The following is a 23,030-nucleotide window of genomic DNA, read 5'->3' on the forward strand; positions in this document are numbered from 1 at the left end:
TCCTTCCATATCTCCCATTTTGGCCTTAGGTTCAATGGTAATGGTGCATCCCAATCTCTCTCCCCGTCAGTGAGCTGCTGGAGTATTGCCCTTCCCTGAATGGTCACAGGAGTCACAAAACCTAGGGGGTCATACAGGCTGTTTACTACAGACAGGATTCCATGTCTGGTAAATGGCCTTTCGGTTTGTGAAACTTGGAAAGTAAAAGTGTCAGAAGTCACTTCCCAGTGTAGGCCAAGGCTTCTTTGGATAGGTGGTACATTCACTCTTAGGTCTAAGTCCTTCAAATCCTTTGCATGGTCATCAGGGTGGAAGGCTGTCATCATATTGTTGCTATTGGATGTTATCTTATGAAGCCTAAGGTTGGCCTGAGATAAGAGCAGTTTGGTTCTCTTGACTAAATCGATGGCTTCTTCGGCTGTTGGCAAGGATTTATGTCCATCATCTACATAGAAGTCTCTTTCTACAAACTCTCGGGCATCTGAGCCATATTCCTCCTCTCCTTCTCTAGCTGGTCTTCTAAGCCCATATGTTGCTATTGCCGGGGATGGGCTGTTTCCAAAAACATGGACTCTCATACGGTAGTCTATGACTTCATCACTGATGTCATTGTTACAGTGCCAGAGAAACCTGAGGTAGTTTCGATGATCTTTCTTAACGATGAAACATTGGAATATCTGTTGGATGTCAGCTGTCACCGCAATAGGTTCTTTCCTGAACCGTGTAAGCATCCCGATAAGGTTGTTAGTTAGGTTCGGACCTGTTAAAAGTACGTTGTTGAGAGATATGCCTCTGTACTGTGTACTTGAATCAAAGACTATTCTAATTTGTCCTGGCTTGTGAGGATGGTATATGCCAAAGGATGGAAGATACCAGCATTCTTCACCTTCCTTCAATGGTGGAGCTGGTTCGGCATGATTGTTGTCCAGTATTTTCTGCATGAATGTTATGAAATGCTCTTTCATCTCTGGTCGGTTCTTTAGTGTTCTCTTAAGTGAAGCAAATCTTGATACCGCTTGCTCACGATTATTGGGAAGAATGGGCCTTGGATTGTGGAAGGGTAATGGAGCTACCCAACTGTTAGAACTATGTTTACAGAATTCCTGGTCCATAATTTTGATGAACTCCTTATCTTCAACAGAAGGAGCTACTTTGTTGTCGTCGCTGGTGGTCTGGAAAACTGTATGACCAAGATTGTCTTCAGGCATAACCATACCGAGCTCTTGTATGTTATCAAATACCTGTGTGTGCAGATTAGGTCTCTCTTTCACAAAATAGTGGCATGGGCATTGTCTGAAGTAAGAGACTTCCAATCACACTTGTCTTATAAGAATGGATGCTGCAAGGTCTGCGTGTTTTATTTATGCAGACATCTCCCACAATGACCCAACCTAAATCAAGTCTCTGGGCATAAGGGGCATCATTTGGGCCATTACACTGTTGACGTACCTTATGGACTCTTAGAATGTCTCTGCCCAGCAAAAGCAAGATGTTAGCATTCTTGTCAAGAGGTGGGACACAACTGGCTATATGCTTCAGGTGAGGATGGCACTGTGCTACTTCAGGCATGGGGATCTCCTCCATGTCACTTGGTAACTGGTCACATTCAATTAGCGTAGGAAGTGGAAACTGTGCGTTCCCTCGCACCGCTTCCACAATAAAACCATCTGCTCTTCTTCCTGTAGCATTCACTAGGCCTGCACATGTGCCTAGGGTATAGGGTGAAGAGTTCCTCTTTAGATTGAACAGGTCAAAGAACTCTGGATTTGCAAGTGAACGATTGCTTTGTTCGTCTAAAATAGCATACATTTTAATGGCCTTCTCTGGTTGTTCCTTGTGGAACACCTTTACAAGGCATATTTTGGCTCAGGATCTTCCACAAAGTCCTTCTCCACATACGTCGGTACATTTAGATGATACTGACCTTGGCATTTGTTCAGAGTTCTCCCCGCCATGCCTGGAGAAGGGAATAGAGTCCTCTTAGGAATCTGGATGGAGCACAGTAACATGATGGTTGCTGCCACACTCAGAGCATTGAATAGTGGCCTTACATTCTCTGGCAAAGTGCTCCATTGAAGCACAACACCTGTAAGCAGATTTCATGCCTTCGAAGAAATTCCCTGCGCTCTTGCATGGGCTTCTCTCTGAAAGCACGACACTTCTTTAGAGGGTGCGGTTTTTTATGTATTGGGCAGTAATGGTTAGGATTGTCAATTTTTTCTTCTGTCACATCCTTACTGGAAGTTGATGTGTTGTCTGAGATTCCAGTCTTACAAACGCAAAAAGTGCTCCTTAGGTCCTTATGTCTAGCACTCAAGTTCTTATACCTTGCCGTTGTTGAGCTTGGCACGTGTGCTTCATTCATTGAGAAGCTTGGATCATTTTTGGCCTTGGCAATCTCTCTAACAAATTCTGAGAAAAAGGATAAAGGTGGAAAGGATACTTGATTCTGCTGCTTGTACTTGGAACCCGCTAAAGTCCACTTCACTTGAAGATGGTATGGCAGTTTTGCCACCAAGGGGTTAACACCATGAGCAGTATCTAAATAAATGAGACCGGGTAGATGGGGATCTGTTTTAGCAATTTCAAGTTCAAGAAGAAGGTCACTAAGTTCCAAAAGCTTGCGGTCATCCTTGTTGGACAGTTTAGGAAAGTCCTGTAGTCTTTTGAATAAGGAAAGCTCAATGACTTCGGGGCTTCCATATGTTTGGTTTAGTCTCTCCCAGACAAGGGTGAGGCCTGTGGATGGATTGTTTATATGGACATTTGTAAGTCTTTTGGCATATTCTGTCGATTGCGGCCCAAGCCATCTCACCAGTAGATCTAGTTCTTCCATAGGTCAGATGTCTAAGTCGTGGATTGCTGTCTTAAATGTGGATCTCCAGCTCCTATAGTTTTCTGGGAGGTCATCGAACCTTGTGAGACCAGTATTGATGAGTTCTCGGCAGATCATGTACCTTTCAAAGTCCGATATTTCAGCTCTTTCTGATTTCATGCCCATAGGTATTCCATGTGGATTACTGTAGCTGATAGCATCTAGATCATGCTTAGGTACTAGTGGGGTAAATGGAGTTGCAGATGGATTCAGCTCAGGTTGTCCAAAGCCCTGGTGTCTTACGACATGACTCATTAAAGAAAACTGAGTTTCTGGAAGCATATAGCATTTCCTGGGAGGTTTAACGAAATTCTGATTATCTATATCTGGGAAAGGTCTTGGCAGTGCATCAGTAGGTGGTATGAGTTTTGAATACTTGCGGGGATTCATGGTACTCACAATGGGGTGTGGATTACAGTGGTCTTCCCTACTGGGTGGTGTGGCATCTTCTGGCAGGTTATGTGCTGGGGTATTGTATGTAAAGCTTTCTATTGCGGACTTAAAGGCATTGTCAGTATTCTGCTCTAAGACAAACTGGGAAGTTCGTTTTACGGGATCTTCTGTGGTGGTCAGCCTGAGGGGATGGTTGACTTCGTCCTCTTCCTCTACGGCCTCTTCGAAAATACTCAATTTGGCCAAAGCCGCTGCTTCCTCTCGTTGCGTTTGGAGGACCTCTAACTGAGCCTCTGCTTGCATATGAGCTGCTTCTGCCTTAAGGGCTGCTTCCTTTTTAATAAAAGTAGTCTGAATCTTAGCTGCCTTTGCTTCTGCATGGGCTAAAACCAGTTGGTTGCTTAAGTCTGATCTCTGGGAATTTGATCGTAGAGATCTAAATGATTTTCTAGAGTGCCTAGACGAGACAGAATAGCAGGATGCAGTATCTTTAAACTGCCTTAACCTATTTTTTAACCTTGACTTGACTTCAAGAAATGTGATGTGCCTTTGCCGATCAAGGAGAGTAATGCTATTTAACTCCTGTAATGCTTCTTCCATGTTTATATTTAACAAAAAGGCATAATACTTATCAAAATGTCTTTTCTAGTTCTCATAGGTATGTTTAAGTCTTGCAAACAAGTCCTTTAATTGCTCTGGACTGTCACTGGTATCATCAGAAATGGCAATGCAATGAATAGTTCAGACCCTTCTCTGATTTTTAAAGACGGCTTAACTGCGTTTAGGTCGGGCAGACGGTTCACCTTCTATCCCAATATCATCTTCAGGTGGGAGCAATTCACCTTTTGCTTCCTGGGACTCCAATTCTAGTGAATGCGCTGATTCCTGCTGAGACATACTGCGATGTAGTGATGGGTCGTTCTTGAACGATTCGTTCATTTTGAACGAATCTTTAATGTGACTCGGGAAGAACGAGTCGTCTCGTGGGAGTGATTCGTTCAGTCGCACATGCGCATTTGCGCAACTTCCTTTAGTTTCTGTATTGGAATTGATTCACCTGTTTCGAGTCTTCGGGTTTTTTGAGTCGTTCGTTCATCACGTGACAGCCCCATAAGCTTAACCAACTCAGTCTGAGCCGGAAACAGAATTGATTAGTTCATGTCTTGAGTCTTCGGGTTCGAGTCGTTCGTTCATCACCTGACAGCCCCATAAGCTTAACCTATGCAGTCTGAGCCGGAAAGAGAATTGAACGAAATGACTCGAAAAATGATTCGTTCATTTTGCTGAATGAGACTCAAAGATCCGAGTCAGTAAAATGATCCGAACTTCCCATCACTACTGCGATGAGGAGCGCTGGGCGGGGCCGAGCCGAGCCCGAGAGCGAGCACGCAGGGGTCACGGAAAGTTCAGCAAAACTGCGGCGCAGCGGTGTCGGCGCGAAAGTTCCAGCTCCTTCGCTACGCAGTGAGTCAATAAACAATGATATTTGTACAGAGCCCTTCAACTGCGTGGAAATTGAAAGTAAAATTACTAAGTAAACTGAACAAAGACAAAAACAGCAAGATAGTCTCCGTTTGAGCTGTCCTTGACTAGTAGTGTTTAAAGGGTTCCGCGTTTTAGGTATAATGAAGACATGTACTTAAGGAACAGTTCTTTGCTTAGCCCCGGGCTTGACACGATCAGGCATTAGAAATCCGTCCTTTTACTATTCTGTCCCCGAACGCCATATTAGCGAGGCTTCTCTCCCAAGACCCAATCTGTACGGAGTGTGCATCACCCAACTGGTTGTAGTGAACGTGGACAGATAGTTTACTCACCAAGAAGTCAAGGTTGAGAGTCCGTATACTTTAATGTAGATTTCTTGCCATAAGTAATACAAGTATTAGGACGTAAAACCATTGATAACTTGAAGGTAAAAGGACGATAATTTCCTTAACCTAAATACAATATGGTGGGAACTAAAGTAAAAACAAAGCAGCGCCAATAGCAAAAAGGGAGCTAGGGACATACCAAATGTACTAATTAAATGGGGGTGGAGGTAGGAACGTACCAAACAGTTTAATAACAATATTAACACGGGCTGCTGTTGCAGCACACCTATTCTCATCCTCCTTGATCTGAGTGCGGCCTTTGACACTATTTGTCACACGACTCTTCTCAATAGATTATCTTCGATTGGCATTACCCACACACCACTAGATTGGTTCATATCCTGCCTCTCAGGCTGCACTCAGTTTGTTCATCTTAAAACTTTCACATCCCAACCCACCGCTGTCACTTCAGGTGGGCTCTGTCCTGGGGCCCCTCCTTTTCATTATTTACCTCCTTCCCCTTGGCAATATCTTTCATAAATATAACATTAGCTTCCACTGTTATGCTGATGACCCCCAGCTCTATCTCACTAGCAAACCTACTGCTTCCTCTCCACCCTCCTCACTTACTGATTGCATAGCAGAAATCAAATCTTAGTTTTCTTCAAATTTTCTTAAATTAAATAACAAGTGACAAAACTGAGGTTCTCCTCATTGGTACAAAATCAACATTATAAAAAATTATCCTTTTTCATTTGTTATTGATAATTCCTCTGTCTCCCCTTCCCCACAGGTGTCATCCTTGACAGTACTTTATCTTTTCAGTCCCACATCAGTAACATCTCCTGGTCTCCATATTTCCACCTGCATAACATTAATCGTATTCACCCCTCCCTCACTCCCCACAACACTGCTATCCTTGTTCATAGCCTTGTCACTTCTCATCTGGATTATTTTAATTCCCTTTTTTTTGGCCTTTCTCATAAATCTCTTTATAAGCTTCAACTGGTCCAGAATTCAGCTGCCCTCACACATCATTACTAGAACCCCCTTATTCACCATATCACTCCCGTTTTGCAGCAGCTTTCAGTTCAGTTCCACATTCAATTCAAAATTCTCCTATTAACTTTTAAGGCTCTCCACAACCTCGCCCCTCCATATCTGTCTGACCTCCTAAATGTTGCCATTCCCTCCCGTACCCTTAGATCTTCTTCTTTCATCCACTTGACTGTCCCCTTCGCCCGTCTTACCACCATGGGGGGCACAGCATTCAGTTGCTCTGAAACTCACTACCATCTGAGCTTAGAAATATTGAATCCTTTTCACTTAACAAATCTAAACTTAAAACTCATTTGTTTAAGACGGCTTTTTCTCTTTGATTACAATTGCTCTGTCTGATTTTAACTTTTGTATTTTACTTTTGTTTATAATCTGCATTTTCTCTACTGTTCAGTGTCCTTGAGTGTTTAGAAAGGCACCTTCAACTAAATAAAATGTATTATTAATTTTATTTTAAAGTCACAGTCTCAATCCACAGGGACTAATTCCCTTCATAATTATAAACACTTCAATCATGTCTTTTTCCTAAACTGAAAAGGCTCAGTTCTTTTGATCTTTCTTAATAATGAATTCCCTGTAGTCCCAGAATTAGCCTTGTCCAGGGGTCACCAGCTCCGGTCCTGGAGGATCACCGTGGCAGCAGGTTTTCATTCTAACCCTTTTTAAATGAGTGCCCTGTTTATGCTTTGTGGCAGATTGCTGGGGTCCTTACCTGGCCGGGATGCTAATCAATTAAATTTAGTTCAAAAGAAGTTAATTAGCAGCAGAAACAGGTCACTCATACAGAAAAGGGTTAGAATGAAAATCTGCAGCCACGGTGGTCCTCCAGGACTGGAGCTGGCAACCCCTGGCCTAGTCGATCTTCTCTGCACATTTTCTATTTCTGTTATGTCCTTTATGTAGCCTGCAGACCAAAACTGCACACAGGACTCCAGACGAGGCCTCACCAGTGTGTTTTAAAGCTTGGGCAGAACCTCCTGTGACTTGTACTCCACACATCAAGGCGCTATATAACCTGACATTCTGTTAGCCTTCTTAATGGCTTCTGAACACTGGCTGGTAGTTGATAGTGTCGAGTCCTCTATAACTATTCATGGTGGCTCTAAAATCCGTACTGACCCCTACTCTCTCTTCCGTTTCTTTTTCCGGTTTCTTTGTGGTGGCGGCCTGCGCCACCACCACCTACTCAAAGCATCATGATGCTCCAGCAATGATGGACTGAAAGCCAGAAGTCTACGTGACCATCATCATCAGGTCCTTCCATGAAAATATGATGATTTATGTTAGGTAGAATGCCCAGAGGGGACTGGGCGGTCTCTTGGTCTGGAACCCCTACAGATTTTATTTTTTTCTCCAGCTTTTGGAGTTTTTTTTGTTTTTTCTGTCCACCCTGGCCATCGGACCTTACTCTTATTCTATGTTAATTAATGTTGACTTATGTTTATTTTTTATTGTGTCTTCTATTTTTCTATTCATTTTGTAAAGCACTTTGAGCTACATTTTTTTGTATGAATATGTGCTATATAAATAAATGTTGATTGATTGATTGATTGAACTCCTAAATTCTTCTCATAAGTTAGACTTTTGATTTTTAGTCATCCTATTGTGTATTCAAATATAATACAAATCTACTGTGATCTGACTGCTCAGTTTCATCTTGGTTACTCAGTCAAGCACAATTGAGACTGGAAGCTCCAGGAGTTTTTTTCTTTTTTTTTTTTACAAAAAAAGGAGTTACAGTAGAGCATTTCAACAAAAACAAAGCAAATGTACAAAGAGACATTTGGATGCTAATTCCTAATGAAGTGTACCCCAAGCTGCTTTCAAGGATGGGATATAAAGTAGACATGAGGTGTGCAATGCACCTCAAAACGACAGTCCATCCATCCATCCACCCATTATCCAACCCGCTATATCCTAACACAGGGTCACGGGGGTCTGCTGGAGCCAATCCCAGCCAACACAGGGTGCAAGGCAGGAAACAAACCCTGGGCAGGACGCAAAATGAAGAGCAAACTTTAGCGGAACGCTATCGAGAAAGGACACGCTAGTTGAGACAGATGAAGATACTGAACAAACACAAAGGACAAATGCTGATGGTACACATAAGGCAAGAGATATTAAATATTTTTTAAATTTATTCTTTTACCTGTCTTTGACATGTACTGTAGGTAGTTTAAAAAAACACTTTAGCTAGACTTTATCACTTCTAGTTTCACGTTCAAAGGGATGGCCTTTGAGTTTTTCTTGGGCTTGTCTAATTAGTTTACGATCCACTTTGGAGACACGGTGCTCAAGATAATGTGACAAGATATGTGAGCAACACATGTGACAACTTGAGTGAACCACACTATATAAATAATAATAATAATAATAACAAGAATAATAATAATGATAATTCTTTATATTATATAGTGCTTTTCTCGCTACTCAAAACGCTTTACACAGTGAGTGGGAAGACACTTCAACCCTCACTAATGTGCCTCAACCATCTGGATGATTCAACGGTGGCCATTTTACACTCACTTAATTAGCTGTTAGGTGGTGAAGAGTTGAGAGATAGTTAGCCAGTTAGAGACAGGGGATGATTAGGGGGGCAGAATGACCAGGCCATGGTGGGTAATTTAACCTGGACATTGGGAAACACCCTAATCTTTACGATGGATGCCCAGTTCAGGTCACGATAGACCTGCACTTCCTCTGTGATGGCAACTTAATGAACAGATGGCTTCTGGGGTGAGTGGAGTCAGCCACAATCTTTCCTGCTATCTTTTTTGCTCTGGTAATGAACAGATCTTTTAATGCTGGGAGACAACAGCCAATGATTTTCTCAGCTGAACAAATCACCTGCTGCATCCGAAGAGAGGAGACAGAAGGAAACCACACGGTGATGGAGGAGGACACAAAACTCTCAGTGATAGCTGAGTAAAAATTTAACAATATACGCATTGATGTGCCAAGTTCCTTAAGCTGGCAAAAGAAGAAAAATCTCTGCCTGGCTTTCTTAATGATGGAGGTGATGTAGTTATCCAATTTTAACGTATTAGTGAAATTAGTCTCCAGTAATTTAAACAACTGAACCACAGACACAGTCTGGAAATTCATTTGCAAAGGTGGATGGTTAGTGACTTGTCAGCGAAAATCAGTTCTCATTTCCACTGTCTCAATAGCATTGAGCTCAAAGTTGTTATCAGATTACCATTGTACAAGACTCCCCCTTGACACATAGACACATCATTATTAGAAATGAGACCCACTATGGTTGTGTCATCTGCAAATTGTAGGATTCTTACAGGTTTGACCATAGATCTACAGACATTTGTATAAAGTGAAAACAAGAGGAGTGAAAGAACACAGCTTTGGTGGGAGCCTAATTGACATTGGATTTAACATTCAAGGGCCCAGTCTCACATACTGCTTCCAACCTACCAGGAAACTCATAATCCACTGGCAAACACCATAGGGTACACCTAACTGGATTAGTTTACTCTGAAGCAAATCCGGAGCAATGGTATTGAAGGCTGAGCAGAAACCCACAAAGAAGACCCTTACGTAAGTGTTAGGTAAGTGCAGGTGCTGAAGAATATAGTGGAAGCATAAATTGACTGCATCCTCCACTGAACATATTGCCCTACATGTGACCTGAAGTGGATCAATGAGAGAGTCAGTGATAGACTTTAGGTAGGAAAGCATAAGACATTTCAATATTTTCATAACCACTGAGGTCAAAGCAATTGCCCTATAGTCATTAAGTTCAGAGATTTTATCCTTCTTGAGGAATTGAATAATAATGGCCACTTTAAAGCATTCCCAATCTTTGCCCAGTTGCAGGGAAGAATTAAATATGTCAGCAAAGACAGGTGCTAACTGATCTGTACAATGACTAAGAGTACCACGTGAGACTCCATCAAGGTCAGCTGCTCTCCTGATATTCTTTTTCCTGGAAAGTTTTTGCGCCTCCTCTTGGATCACAGAAAGCACAGGGTGGAGCAGAGAGGAATGACTCAGGCTTACAGTATGAAGCTGTAATTCTGCAGCCTTTTCCAATTCTGGACTGTGTTCAAAATTTTGAAACTTCTTTAATAACAGCAATGCGGTTCTAAATTTTGAACTAAATAAGGCAAACAATGTTAATATTATCAAACCTGAGGTTTATAAATCATTTTTTCAAAGTTCCTTATCTGCTAATAAGAAAGTTTTGTTTCTCCATTTTCCATCATGTTAATTCAACTTACATTAGCAAAGTGACTAATAATTGTAAACCATCCTCTATGTACGCCATGTGTACATCATTTATAAAACAATGTCTACCTGTACTTTGTCCTATGTACCTTCTGTTTTGAAAACTGCCGCAGTTAGACCTATTTTAAAGAAAGTTGGACTAAATCTGGATCGTTTAGCTAATGAAAGGGCCATCTCACAGCCTCTCTTTCCTTCCTAAGTTCTGGAATGTGCTGCAGCTGAACAACTGCAGGCTCACTTGCAGGTAAATACACTGCCTGGCCAAAAAAAAAGTCGCCACCAAAAAAAAAGGCCACACACTCTAATATTTTGTTGGACCGCCTTTAGCTTTGATTACGGCACGCATTCGCTGTGGCATTGTTTCGATAAGCTTCTGCAATGTCACAAAATTTAGTTCCATCCAGTGTTGCATTCATTTTTCACCAAGATCTTGCATTGATGATGGTAGAGTCTGACCGCTGCGCAAAGCCTTCTCCAGCACATCCCAAAGATTCTCAATGGGGTTAAGATCTGGACTCTGTGGTGGCCAATCCATGTGTGAAAATGATGTCTCATGCTCCCTGAAGCACTCTTTCCCAATTTGAGCCCGATGAATCCTGGCATTGTCATCTTGGAATATGCCCGTGCCATCAGGGATGAAAAAATCCATTGATGGAATAACCTGGTCATTCAGTATATTCAGGTAGTCAGCTGATCTCATTCTTGGAGCACATACTGTTGCTGAAGCTAGACCTGACCAACTGCAGTAACCCCAGGTCATAGCACTGCCCCCACCGGCTTGTACAGTAGGCACTAGGCAAACTCCTCCCATGCCCGAGTTTTTGCCTCAGCAACCACCGAAGCCACATTCCGCTTGGCCTGTCGGTACCTATTAGCTGCCTCCAGAGTCCCACAGGATAAAAGGGTCTGGTAGAACTCCTTCTTCAGATTGACAGCATCCCTCACCGCCGGTGTCCACCAATGGGCTTGGGGATTGCCGCCACAGCTCCGGTCAGCCGCCTCAACAATAGAGGCATGGAACATAGCCCATTCTGACTCAATGTCCCCCACCTCCTTCAGGAAGTGGTCGAAGTTCCGCCAGAGGTGGGAGTTGAAGGTACTTCTGACAGGGGACTCTGCCAGACGTTCCCAGCAGACCCTCACAACACGTTTGGGCCTACCAGGCCTGATCGGCATCCTCCCCCAACATCAAAGCCTACTCACCTCCAGGTGGTGATCAGTTGACAGCTCAGCCCCTCTCTTCACCCGAGTGTCCAAGACATGTGGCCTCAAGTCCGACGACACAACCACAAAGTCGATCATTGAACTGAGGCCTAGGGTGTCCTGGTGCCAAGTGCACATATGAACACCCTTATGCTTGAACATGGTGTTCGTTACGGACAATCCGTGACGGGCACAGAAGTCCAATAACAAAACACCGCTCGGGTTCATATCGGAGGGGCCATTCCTCCCAATCACGCCCTTCCAGGTCTCACTGTCATTGCCCACATGAGCACTGAAGTCTCCCGGTAGAACGAGGGAGTCCCCAGAAGGTATGCCCTCTAGCACCCCCTCCAGGGACTCCAATAAAACTTGGGTACTCCAAACTGCTGTTCGGCGCATACGCGCAAACAACGGTTAGGACTCGTCCCCCCCAACTGAAGGCGGAGGGATGCTACCCTCTGGTCCACCGGGGTAAACCCCAATGAACAGGTTCCAAGTAAGTAAGCAATAAGTATGCCCACACCCGCTCGGCGTCTCTCACCAGGGGCAACTCCAGGGTGGTAAAGAGTCCAGCCCCTCTCAAGGAGATTAGTTCCAGAGTCCAAGCTGTGCGTCGAGGTGAGTCCGACTATATCTAGCCAGAACCCTAGCTCAGGCTCCTTCCCCTTCAGAGAGGTGACATTCCACATCCTAAGAGCCAGCTTCTGTAGCCGAGGATCGGACCACCAAGGCCTATTAATAAGTTAGGTAATTTGGCAAATGGTTTAACATGTTTTAAAAATTTGAAAAGAAAGGTGGTATGGTGGTGCAGTGAATAGCACTGCTGCCTTGCAATAAAAAAATAAAAATTTTAGTTTGAATATTTTTTGTGTAGCGTTTGCATATTCTCCCTGTGTCTGTTTTTTGCTTTATTTGCTGGATTTGCTGTGTGTATGCTTATCCTATTATGAACTGAAGTTCTGTCTGGTTAAATGGATTATGGGCTCCTAATGCAAACAAGCCAGATAAAATTGTGAAGTGTAAGGACTGGTTTATACTTCACACTCATAACGCGTACATGCATGCATCATGACTGCCATGCGTTCCCAGCGTTCATTTGACGTGTCCTCTGAGCATGTCCTCATAAATCAATGAGACGTGGGCAAGTTGCAGTACCAGCAAAAATCTGCGGGGCACAGTGTGTTCAAGTTGGAACGTGATGTCAGAGTCTTTGTTTACTATCATCATGTGACTGCAAGGCGCTTTGCAGATCCTACAGGATAAAAGTGTGTGCTTCGATGTTTGATGAATGGCTCAATGTGATCAAAAAAATCATCAAACTTAAATGCTGACATACAAATGTATTTGTGGTGCTTTTATTCATTAGTTTCTCTCATAGGCAATACAAGCACTGCATATCCGCCATTATAATGACGAAATACATTTAAAGGTCTCACATACCATCTTCTGTGCCGTCTTTTTTTTGTTTTGTTTTGTGCTCCTTCACAATAGCATCAAATATATGGAAGTGTGCTTGAGCTCCAGAGAAAAAAAAATAGGAATACAGTGAAGAAAAAAGGTCTTTTTCGTGATTAAAGTGGAAATTTCAACTTTAATCTCAAAATCTCAGTTAAACCTCATAGTTGATTCTGTCATTAAAGTAGAACGTCATAAACATCATCTTAAAACTGACCCACCTGTTAATCGTGATGTGCTTCTGGGGCTTTCTCCTGCACTGACAGCACCGGCAGGCAGTGATTACCACTAAATGTGCCATTTATGATATTTCAGCTCTTTGCAGATTTAGAATCCTTAGATTTATACTTGATATCACTTTCATGATGAAATGCGTTAAAGCATGTAAGTTATTTTTTACAGATTAATCGTTAATTTCATGTAAATTCCTGATATTGTTAATAATTACACATTTGTTTAGGCACGGTGGTGCAGCGGTAGCGTTGCTGCCTCGCAGTAGGAGTCACATCCGTGGTATTCCCTGCCTGGAGTTTGCATGTCTTCCTAGTGGGTTTCCACAGTGTGCTCCGGTTTCCTTCCAAGGACATACGGCTTCTGATGATGTTAAAATGATACTAGTGTATGTGTGTACTTGTATTCACCTTACAATGAGCTGATGCACCATCCAGGGATTATTTTTGCTTCACACCTGATGATTGCTAGAATTGGCACGTCCCTGGATTGATGGATATAATCATTAAACATCCATCCTTTTCAGAAATATTGTGGTAAAGTGCTCTGGGAATTTATTGGATGGTTCGGGCAATTCACAACACAGCAAAACCAAACTTTGTTTTCTCACCATGATAATATCTTGCACTGCCACCCGGTGGAATCCTCCAGAGTGACATAAAGTGAAGTTTAAAGCCGGCCTAATGTGCTGGTAACCTCTAACACAGAAAGAAAAACTGATCTTCATGGGTCCCAAATCATAAAAGATATCTGTTCTCATTGGATCAAAAGTTTTAGAAATTAATATTCTTTGCTTTGGGGTAATGGACCTCAAGGTTGGAATATTATATTTTCCTGCATGGATGATGGATGTAATGGGAAGAAAAGGTACAAGTCAGCTGAACTCTTTATATGAGAAACATGTGCTTATTGAAAATTTGTAACTACTGTTTTTATTAATTAATAGTGTGCAATTGTTCTGAAATTAATCTGTTTTGGATATAACTTGTGCAACAATGGGGGTAATATAATAGCAAATAGTTTATTAGAATATGGTTAGCATAACATGGTCAGCACTTAGTGGGAAGAAATTGTGTAAGAATAAAAAATTATAGATTGACGTCATACTACAGGTCTATTGACACTGTGTGAAAGGATGGCAATGTCACCTGTAAGGATTAATGGCTTGGTGTAATCTGGACTGAGCCCACTATTGACCTGCTGTAGTAAATCAGAGTTTAACACGTGACAACTACTATAGTGAATTCACAACATTAGTGAGTATCACCACATTAGGGGTTTGAAATGCTTTGTAGTCATTATATGTAAATGAACTTTGCTGATTAAAGGCAGCTTTCTGTTAGAGTTCTGAAGGCTGCCATGCTGCATTAACAAGAGCATGTGGGGCTCCACCTGTAGGTGTAATTAAAGGACGTTTGAATCGAAAGATGTTTGAATTTCATATACAGTAATCCCTCCTCGATCGCGGGGGTTGCTTTCCAGAACCCTCCGCGATAGGTGAAAATCCGCGAAGTAGAAACCATATGTTTGTATGGTTATTTTTATATATTGTACGCCCTTATAAACTCTCCCGCACTGTTAACATTATTAGAGCCCTCTAAACATGAAATAACACCCTTTAGTCAAAAGTTTAAACTGTGCTCCATGACAAGACAGATATGACAGTTCTTTCTCACAATTAAAAGAATGCAAACATATCTTCCTCTTCAAAGGAATGTTTGTCAGGTGCAGAGAATGTCAGAGAGAGAGCGCGAGAGAAAAGCAAACAATCAAAAAATCAATAAGTGCTGTTGGGCTTTTAAGTATGCCGAAGCACCTTGATAAAGCGGTCGACTGCAAAGAAGGGAGCAATGTGAAGTCCGTATCCTAAGCAAACAGCCTCTGCAAACAGCCCCTCTGCTCACACCCCCTCCGTCAGGCGCAGAGAATGTCAGAGAGAGTGAGAGAGAGAGACAGAGAAAAGCAAACAATCAAGCATCGCGTGGGAAGCACATCGTATATCATTGAGGAGTTTTATTTAATACGTAATACATGCTCTGATTGGGTAGCTTCTAAGCCATCTGCCAATAGCGTCCCTTGTATAAAATCAACTGGGCAAACAAACTGAGGAAGCGTGTACCATAAATTAAAAGACCCATTGTCCACAGAAATCCGCGAACCAGCGAAAAATCCGTGATATATATTTAGATATGCTTACATTTAAAATCTGCGATGGAGTGAAGCCGCGAAAGTCGAAGCGCGATATAGCGAGGGATCGCTGTATAACGATGGCTCAAGATTCTTCTTCATTTATTAAGTGTTTTCTGCAACAACAGCCACAGTTAAAGAGCTTTGGAGGGCTACATCTATAGCACACCTGCAATAGGACATGTACCTCTATGCTGTCAGCATAAATGTACAGGAAGTGTTGTGAGAAGGAAACTTGAACATGGTGAAAAGGATTTGAAGCCTCCAAAAGACTGACTCAGACCAGCATGTCCCAGAAAACTACCGGCAGGCTTCATCCTGGCTAGGCTGAAACTTGAGAAAACTGGCTTAACATTTCAAGTAAAAAGAAATGTCCCAAAAAATATTAACAACGCCCCACAAGAAAAGGGATTACTGCAAATCCCTGACTTGTAGACAAAAGGGCAACAAAGAAACTTCAAAATGAAGGATTTATTTAGCCAAAAAATAATAATGCAAAACAATGCTTCAAAGAGCCAAAAAGGAAATCACCTAAAAGGCAAGCTGAGATCAACCTTTCCTAATAGACAATCTAGGAGAGGAATCCAAATAAATGAGCACAACAGTTGGAATAAAAACAGAATATCCAAGAGAAAAACAGAACTTCCAGAACCAAATCCCCAACCCCAACTCAATGCGCCGCTGCTGAGTTTCTCCAGTTCACAGCACTTTATAGCCAAAGACAGAAACTTTGAGCAACATCATTTGTATGAAAACGTGCTATATAAATAAATGTTATTATATGAAATTAATAATTCACATTTAACAAAAAGAGAAAAAACAAACAATATGTGTAAGCCAGGGAAAAAGATTCTAGCTATAATCTAAAAGCATGGAGTAATTCTCCTTTATGTAAAGTGACAGTATTAATATTATACACATTTGGAGAGCTTGACGATTAGACAATTACCTTTGCTTTTAGTTAACTCTACTGTCACTTACCTGACCATCATGAATCCTTTTTTAATTGTGATTGGTGATTCATAAACGTTATCATTAATATCAGTAGCACCTTATAAAACAATTTTTTTTACATAAACAGTTGTATGTATGTCACCTCATAGTATAAAATCTTACTTTTCTGAATTCTCCATGTTTGTTTTATCAGATTGTCAGGTGAGACAACTGAGCAGCTTAATTCAGGGTTCAATCCTGTAGAACTCCAGGAGTGTTTTGTTTAACTCAAGATGTCTTGTTCACTCTGAAAGAAAATAATAAATTAATAAATAAAAAAGACATTTTCAAGTTGTTTATGACTTTTCCTGTCTGGCATCTGATATCATTTAAATATTCTTTCTTCTGCTGTAGGTTCTCCTTCTTAGGATAGGTGAGCCAAAAGTCGTCCATAACATCTTTTTTCTTCCCCTTTTTTGAGGTCTGTATTGTTTTCCTGCAAATCTTCTTCTTTTTCATTGTTTTTTTAATAAGCTGCTTACACCACACAAAGACATTTCTCTATTAAAGTGTTAAATCTTTCCTGGACAGACATCCCAGTTCCAGCATTTCCTTCAAGAAATGTTTTAACTAATAATGAATTTACAAAGCAGACAGTCTAATGTTAAGGTAAACTAAAACGATTGCCCAAAAACACTTTGTAACAGTAAATGTTTTTAATTTGAAACATGGGATTCCAAACCCCAATACTGAACACAAAACAGTGCAGAAGGTATACTCAGATTTGGTCCACCATCACAGAGCCAAGTGTGAAAGCTTTTTTCTTCACAATAGGGATGAAATGCAGATTGGGTTCGGTGCAAGAACAAATTTAATAGGGGGCACTGGATTTTCATTGTGGGGAGAGCCTGATGTGTGATTACAACCCAAATAAGAACACAGCATGTTTAATTCACAGCAAATACTGTCTGTCAAACAGTGCATTACAGTTAAACAGAAATGTGTCCTGCACAGCACAAGGTTGCAGGTTTTCACTTCAAAATGTCCAGTGCTGGTTGTGCCTATCATACATGCGTGAGGTGACACTGGCTCACACACAGAAAACCAACACGCTGCACTCAATTGTTTCAGTCAGGGTTCCTCCCTAGGACTGGGGTTCAATCTCCTTTTTTGCCTTATTGTTCAATTTTGATTCTTTTGTTTACTTTAATAATGTTGTTAAAGTTTATTATTTGTATAATTATGTATTCTTCATCAGTATTCTCTATCACCTAGTTTCTTTGTGTCTAGAAATGTTTGACTATGTTCCACATGTTTTATGCATGCTTGCCAACAAGCTGGGGCCTTCTGTCCTTCACCATGAAGGGACTGCTCTGAGCTCTATAAAGACAAAGACAACAAGCAGTCCCTTGCTCTTCATTTGAATGTGCTTGGTGGTTATGGTGGGTTCTGTTCAGATTTACAGTGGTACCTCGGTATACATCCTTAATCAGTTCCAGATCCTTTGACTTATACCAAACAGGACGTATACCAAACACAGTTTTCTCATAAGAAATAAAGGGAAAAGGATTAATCCTATTGTTGTATTGTCATATTATACATTGATGGGATTGTATAAAATAACTTAAACACTGCTTAATACTAAAATACATAAATACAAAAGCAATTAGATGAAATGAAAGAAGATTTAACCTCACTTTACCTTTTAATAACGTCTTTGTTTTTCACAATCGTAGATACCGTCGTTCTTGGCATACGGTATGCAGCATCCAAGTCCCGGATACGCATGTCACATTCATACTTTTCAACAATATCTTTATTCACCTCCATAGTGATCCTAACTATTTTCTTCGTTGCTAGGCTCTTCTCATTACCTTTCTTAGAACTCATGTTTAATGAATTTACTAAAAATGTACGTGAAAAAACACAAAATCGCATGAAAATTCAGAGAGAGTTATAGCGCGGGTTGTTCACTGAATAGTAGCAACTGCCATACTGACACTCGTGGGTAGTCGTGGCTTTGTCTCGAGAGAGGTAAACAAGGGTAACGCGCGGTGTCGTGACTCATTCTGACCCATACAAGTTCTAGCACGCTAGTCGTATACCAAGCCAAGGTTGTATGCCAAGCAAAATTTCTTGCTTCCAAACAGGATGTTCACCAAGTTGGACTTATTCCAAAGCGGACGTACACCGAGGTACCACTGTATTATTGTGCTTTTTTGTGAGTTAACTGGATTTTTACCTCCTGCACTGTTTTTCTACCTCTTTTCTGGATTTGTGTTTTTGGGACTTGTTTGCGTTAGATCGCCTTCTTTCAGGTAACTTCTGCTGTGCCTTTTGTGCTTCTTTCTGTAGCTTCATTATTAAAGAGGATTAATAAATCTTTTATTTATAAGGATTCTTTGTTGTATCTTACATTAAACAAGCAAGAGGTTGATAGCCCCTTCCCCTTGAGTTTTTTTTTCTTTTGTTTTGCCATAGTTTTTAACATTTTATGATTAGGTATTCCTAAGTTAATCACACTCAATACGCAGCACTGAGCAATAGATGATGATATAATAAAAACCGTTCAGCCTACCACTGCATGCTCCTAATAATGCTGTTAAAATAATGGTGTTAATGCACCGCCATCTTGAAACTTAGTTTTTAAAAATACTTTAGAAAAAGTAAAACTGCACCACAGCTGATGCATTTGTTTAGGTTAAAACCAACAAATTCAAAGACAGACATTAATCCACTGACGTCACCATCTGAAAAGATGAACTTGACAAGTCTGAAAGCTAAACTTTAGTAAAAGCTGCATCACCAGAATCACAGCGCACATGCACAGGTATCTGAGACAATTGAACTCAATATTGTTTGAACATTTAAGGTAAAGTAACTCTAAATCCCTTTATTTCTTTTACATACAGCAGACATATAAATTTAATTTCAATTATGATGTATAAGCCTCTTGTGAACAGTGGTTTTATCACTGAATTATGCACTAGAAATATATTAAAAAACAAAAATTAAAAAAGAAAAACACTATTGGACAAAGAAAGGAAGCACAAACCCATTCAAGAAAAGGGTAATTGTACAGGGTGCTCACAAAGTCCATATACCCCTATCTTTAGGAGCATTTGCAGGAATAACCATGACATTTTGGTTCCTGTGGACATCAGCCCAAGTCTTCCCGGTATTTCGAGGTGTGTTTCCAACATCCTGTCTGGTGCTGACACTGCCGCTCAAGAAATCGCAACAACGTGGCGGTCGTTCCAAGACGAAGCGATGGGTGACACAAGTGTTTTCACGATCATGGAGCGTTTGGATGCTGGCTTGGACAGACATCAGGAAGCTTGTGATCTGATTCTGCACCAATTTCCAACAAATGCTGAGAAGGAAAAGTTTATGTTTTCTGACGAGTGCGCGATTTATCACAGCTCCCTCAATTGAAACGTGTTTTTCTGGGGAAAAGAAAATCCACATTTCTTTTAAGAAATTGAGCATAACCCACCACACGTGATGATCTGGGCCGGAATGACAGCACAGCATTTGTTTGGCCCTTATTTTTTTTGATGGTTCTGTTAACCAAATCAGTTATCTGGAAATGCTGAATGGCTGGCTCATCCCGCAACTGAGAAACCAGGGCGTCCTTGACAGTGTTTGGTTTCAACAAGACTGGGCACCTGCCCATTTTGCAATCACTGTGCGTGATCACCTCAACAAAGTTTTTTGGGAATCATTGGATGGGATGAGGACAACAATCCCGCTCCTCTTCCATGGCCTCCGAGAAGCCCTGATCTCACAACACCAGATAATACACTCTGGGGATTTATCAATGTAGTCGTGCGGAAGCCCAGTTATTCATTGAACGATGAACTGAAACATGCGGTTCGCGCAACGTTCCAGAAAGTCACCCCGCAAATGTTGCAGAACATGAGCAGGAGAACCTGGTGGCGCGTTCGGCTATGCAGAGATCATGGAGGAACCAAGTCCTGATCTCAGTCCAACTGAGGATTTGTGACAGAACTTGACAAAGGCTGTTCATGATCTCCGTAATACCTGACAAAGCTTGAGCAGTTTGGCAAATAAGGATATATAAAAATGTCAAAACAGATATAGAGAGACCTGTGCACAGACTGTACTGACTATATAAATAATTCTAATATTATTATTCTGATTTTGATAGTAAAGAATCTTTTTCCGTCGATCAATATCAAAAAACCATGTGGTATAACAATAATGTGAACATTTTTAATGAGGTGAAGACTTTGCTTTATTGATGTCCTCAGGGCTTCCCAGTCACTATTCTGTCCCTGGATGTGATTATGGGACTCAGCTTGAAGGTGCCCCCTGGCTGGGACTAGAAAGCCTCTTCTGGCTGGTTGTGCAGTGCACCAGGATTTAGTAAAGAAGGGCAGGGGCTTGACTGGTGCGAGTACATTTCGGATGTATTGGTGGCACTGATGGATAGGCTATGTCCAGAAAGACAGCATGGGTTTGATTAATTTGCCTTTTGTATTCTACTCTCTGTGCTTATTGTTTTCCCTTATTAATTCCTACATTAAACCTCTTTTGGAACTTTGGCCTCCTGGGCCTTACTTTGAGTTTGGGGACAGCTTGAGAGTTCCATCTAACTTCCTTATTGACCGTCATTAATGTGATCCTGTTCATCCCAGTTTCATGTCCCTTCTTGTTCAACCTGCCAAACCAGGAGTCAGATTGACATCTTAAATAGATCAAGTCTAAAAACATAGATGTACAAGGGGGAACTCACAGATACAGCATGCCAGTTTTATCTCAGGAAGATCTTGAGCAGCAAATTTGCTTTTCTAAAATGAATAGCTGATTATTTTAAGGTTACAAGCTATTCCCCAATTCCTATTCCTAAATTACAATTTATTCATTGATTTCCACCTGCAGTCTGAACAAAAGTCATAGCAGCATTGTCTTCTAGGTCTCTTTCTTCAGTGAATCCCAATCATTTTCCTTGTCTCCTTTGAGGCCTTGGGGAGATGCCTTAGATTCCAACTACTAAACTGAACTTGCCTAACAGCTTCTTGTCATTTCAATCCACTACTCTGTCCTTAGGTTCTGTTTAACTTTTCCTGCTTTCAGTCATGTGAGTCAGAGCACATTGAAGTCCAAGCATGAACCTCTGTGTTGTAGGACTCTGACTGCATTGTGCTTCAGTTTTAATATGCTAATTCTGAATAGATAAAAATGTGATTATTTATTAATCTATTTATTTGTCTTAGCATTTCATCATGAGTGTACTCTGTGTAACTTTGTATGTACCAGCTGCTTTAACAGTGCGCTTTCCCTTGGAATCAATAAAGTAGTGTACATGAGTGCCTAAGAATCAGCTATTTTTCTGCAACTGGTCTGTTTAGCTGGCTTCTCCTCTAGGCTCCTACCTTTCTCATACATCTTGAAAGTTGTCAAAATCATTGTGTGGAGCTGTTTATGGTGAGTTCTGACTTTTAACTATAATTTTGTTTAGGTAAAGATGTCCTCAGGATAAAGTGTACCTGAGTATCAGGAACAGATAGATAGATAGATAGATAGATAGATAGATAGATAGATAGATAGATAGATAGATAGATAGATAGATAGATAGATAGATAGATAGATAGATAGATAGATAGATAGATAGATAGATAGATAGATAGATAGATAGATACTTTATTAATCCCAAGGGGAAATTCACATTATACAGCAGCAGTATACTGACACAAAAAACAATATTAAATTAAAGAGTAATAAAAATGCAGGTAAAAACAGACAATAACTTTGAATAATGTTAGCGTTTACCCCCTAACCCGGGTGGAACTGAAGAGTCGCATAGTGTGGGGGAGGAACGATCTCCTCAGTCTGTCACTGAAGCTACTCCTCTGCCTGGAGATGATCCTGTTCAGTGGATGCAGTGAATTCTCCATGATTGACAAGAGCCTGCTCAACGCCCGTTGCTCTGCCACAGATGTTAAACTGTCCAGGCCACAAAGTGTTAAAAGCACTTTTCTACAGACCTAGCTATTTAACTTAGTGGTACACTTAACTGCCCATACTGGTTTGATGCTTTGACACTAGTAATTATAGGTAGGCGGTATGTGTCAAAATCGCAATTAGACCTGTCAATCAAAATGATTAATGACCTTTAAGCCCCATCCCCTATGACGTCATACCGGAAGTCCCGCCCCAATGACGCAAGACCGGAAGTCCCGCCCCGTCACTCCCTGATGACGTCACACCGGAAAGTCCTGGCCCCTCCACGTGATCTAGCCCCGGCCCCTGGCGGCGGATTGGTGAAGGGCCCCCTGTCCCCGTCCAGACTACTCCTTGAACCCGCCCCTGGCACCTGATTGGTTGAACAAACTGTCAAGGGCAGTTTGATGAATGTCTGCCCCCTCGTTGAACTCACCACCGCCTCCCTCTCCCCAGAACAAGCCCGGGCATGTTACAGCCTTTACGTCGACAAGCGCAGACAAGCCTGGGGTCTGCTTTGGCCCCCCGCCTTCTCCCTAGCACAAGCCAGACAAGCCCGGGGCGTATCCTGACAAGTCCAGGCAGGTTGCTGCCTTGGCCCTGCACACGAGTACGTTCCTATCCGTACCCTGTCGGCCTGAAGGGACTGCCTCGGCCCCCAGTGAGGCAGCACC

General features: G+C 41.6%; 1 protein-coding gene across 2 annotated transcripts in view; it reads right to left on the reverse strand.

Annotated features, from left to right (window-relative positions):
* Positions 1-23,030, reverse strand: part of LOC120526378 (cytosolic phospholipase A2 gamma-like) — a 162,774-nt gene that overhangs the window by 109,857 nt on the left and 29,887 nt on the right. For both annotated transcript variants that reach the window (XM_039749514.1, XM_039749513.1), the window contains exon 2: positions 16,573-16,696. In XM_039749514.1, the coding sequence (XP_039605448.1) occupies positions 16,573-16,589 (17 nt within the window). In that variant the 5' untranslated portion in view covers positions 16,590-16,696. The remainder of the gene's footprint in view (positions 1-16,572; positions 16,697-23,030) is intronic.

Source organism: Polypterus senegalus, chromosome 3 (assembly GCF_016835505.1).
Source record: "Polypterus senegalus isolate Bchr_013 chromosome 3, ASM1683550v1, whole genome shotgun sequence".
Taxonomy (NCBI): domain Eukaryota; kingdom Metazoa; phylum Chordata; class Cladistia; order Polypteriformes; family Polypteridae; genus Polypterus; species Polypterus senegalus.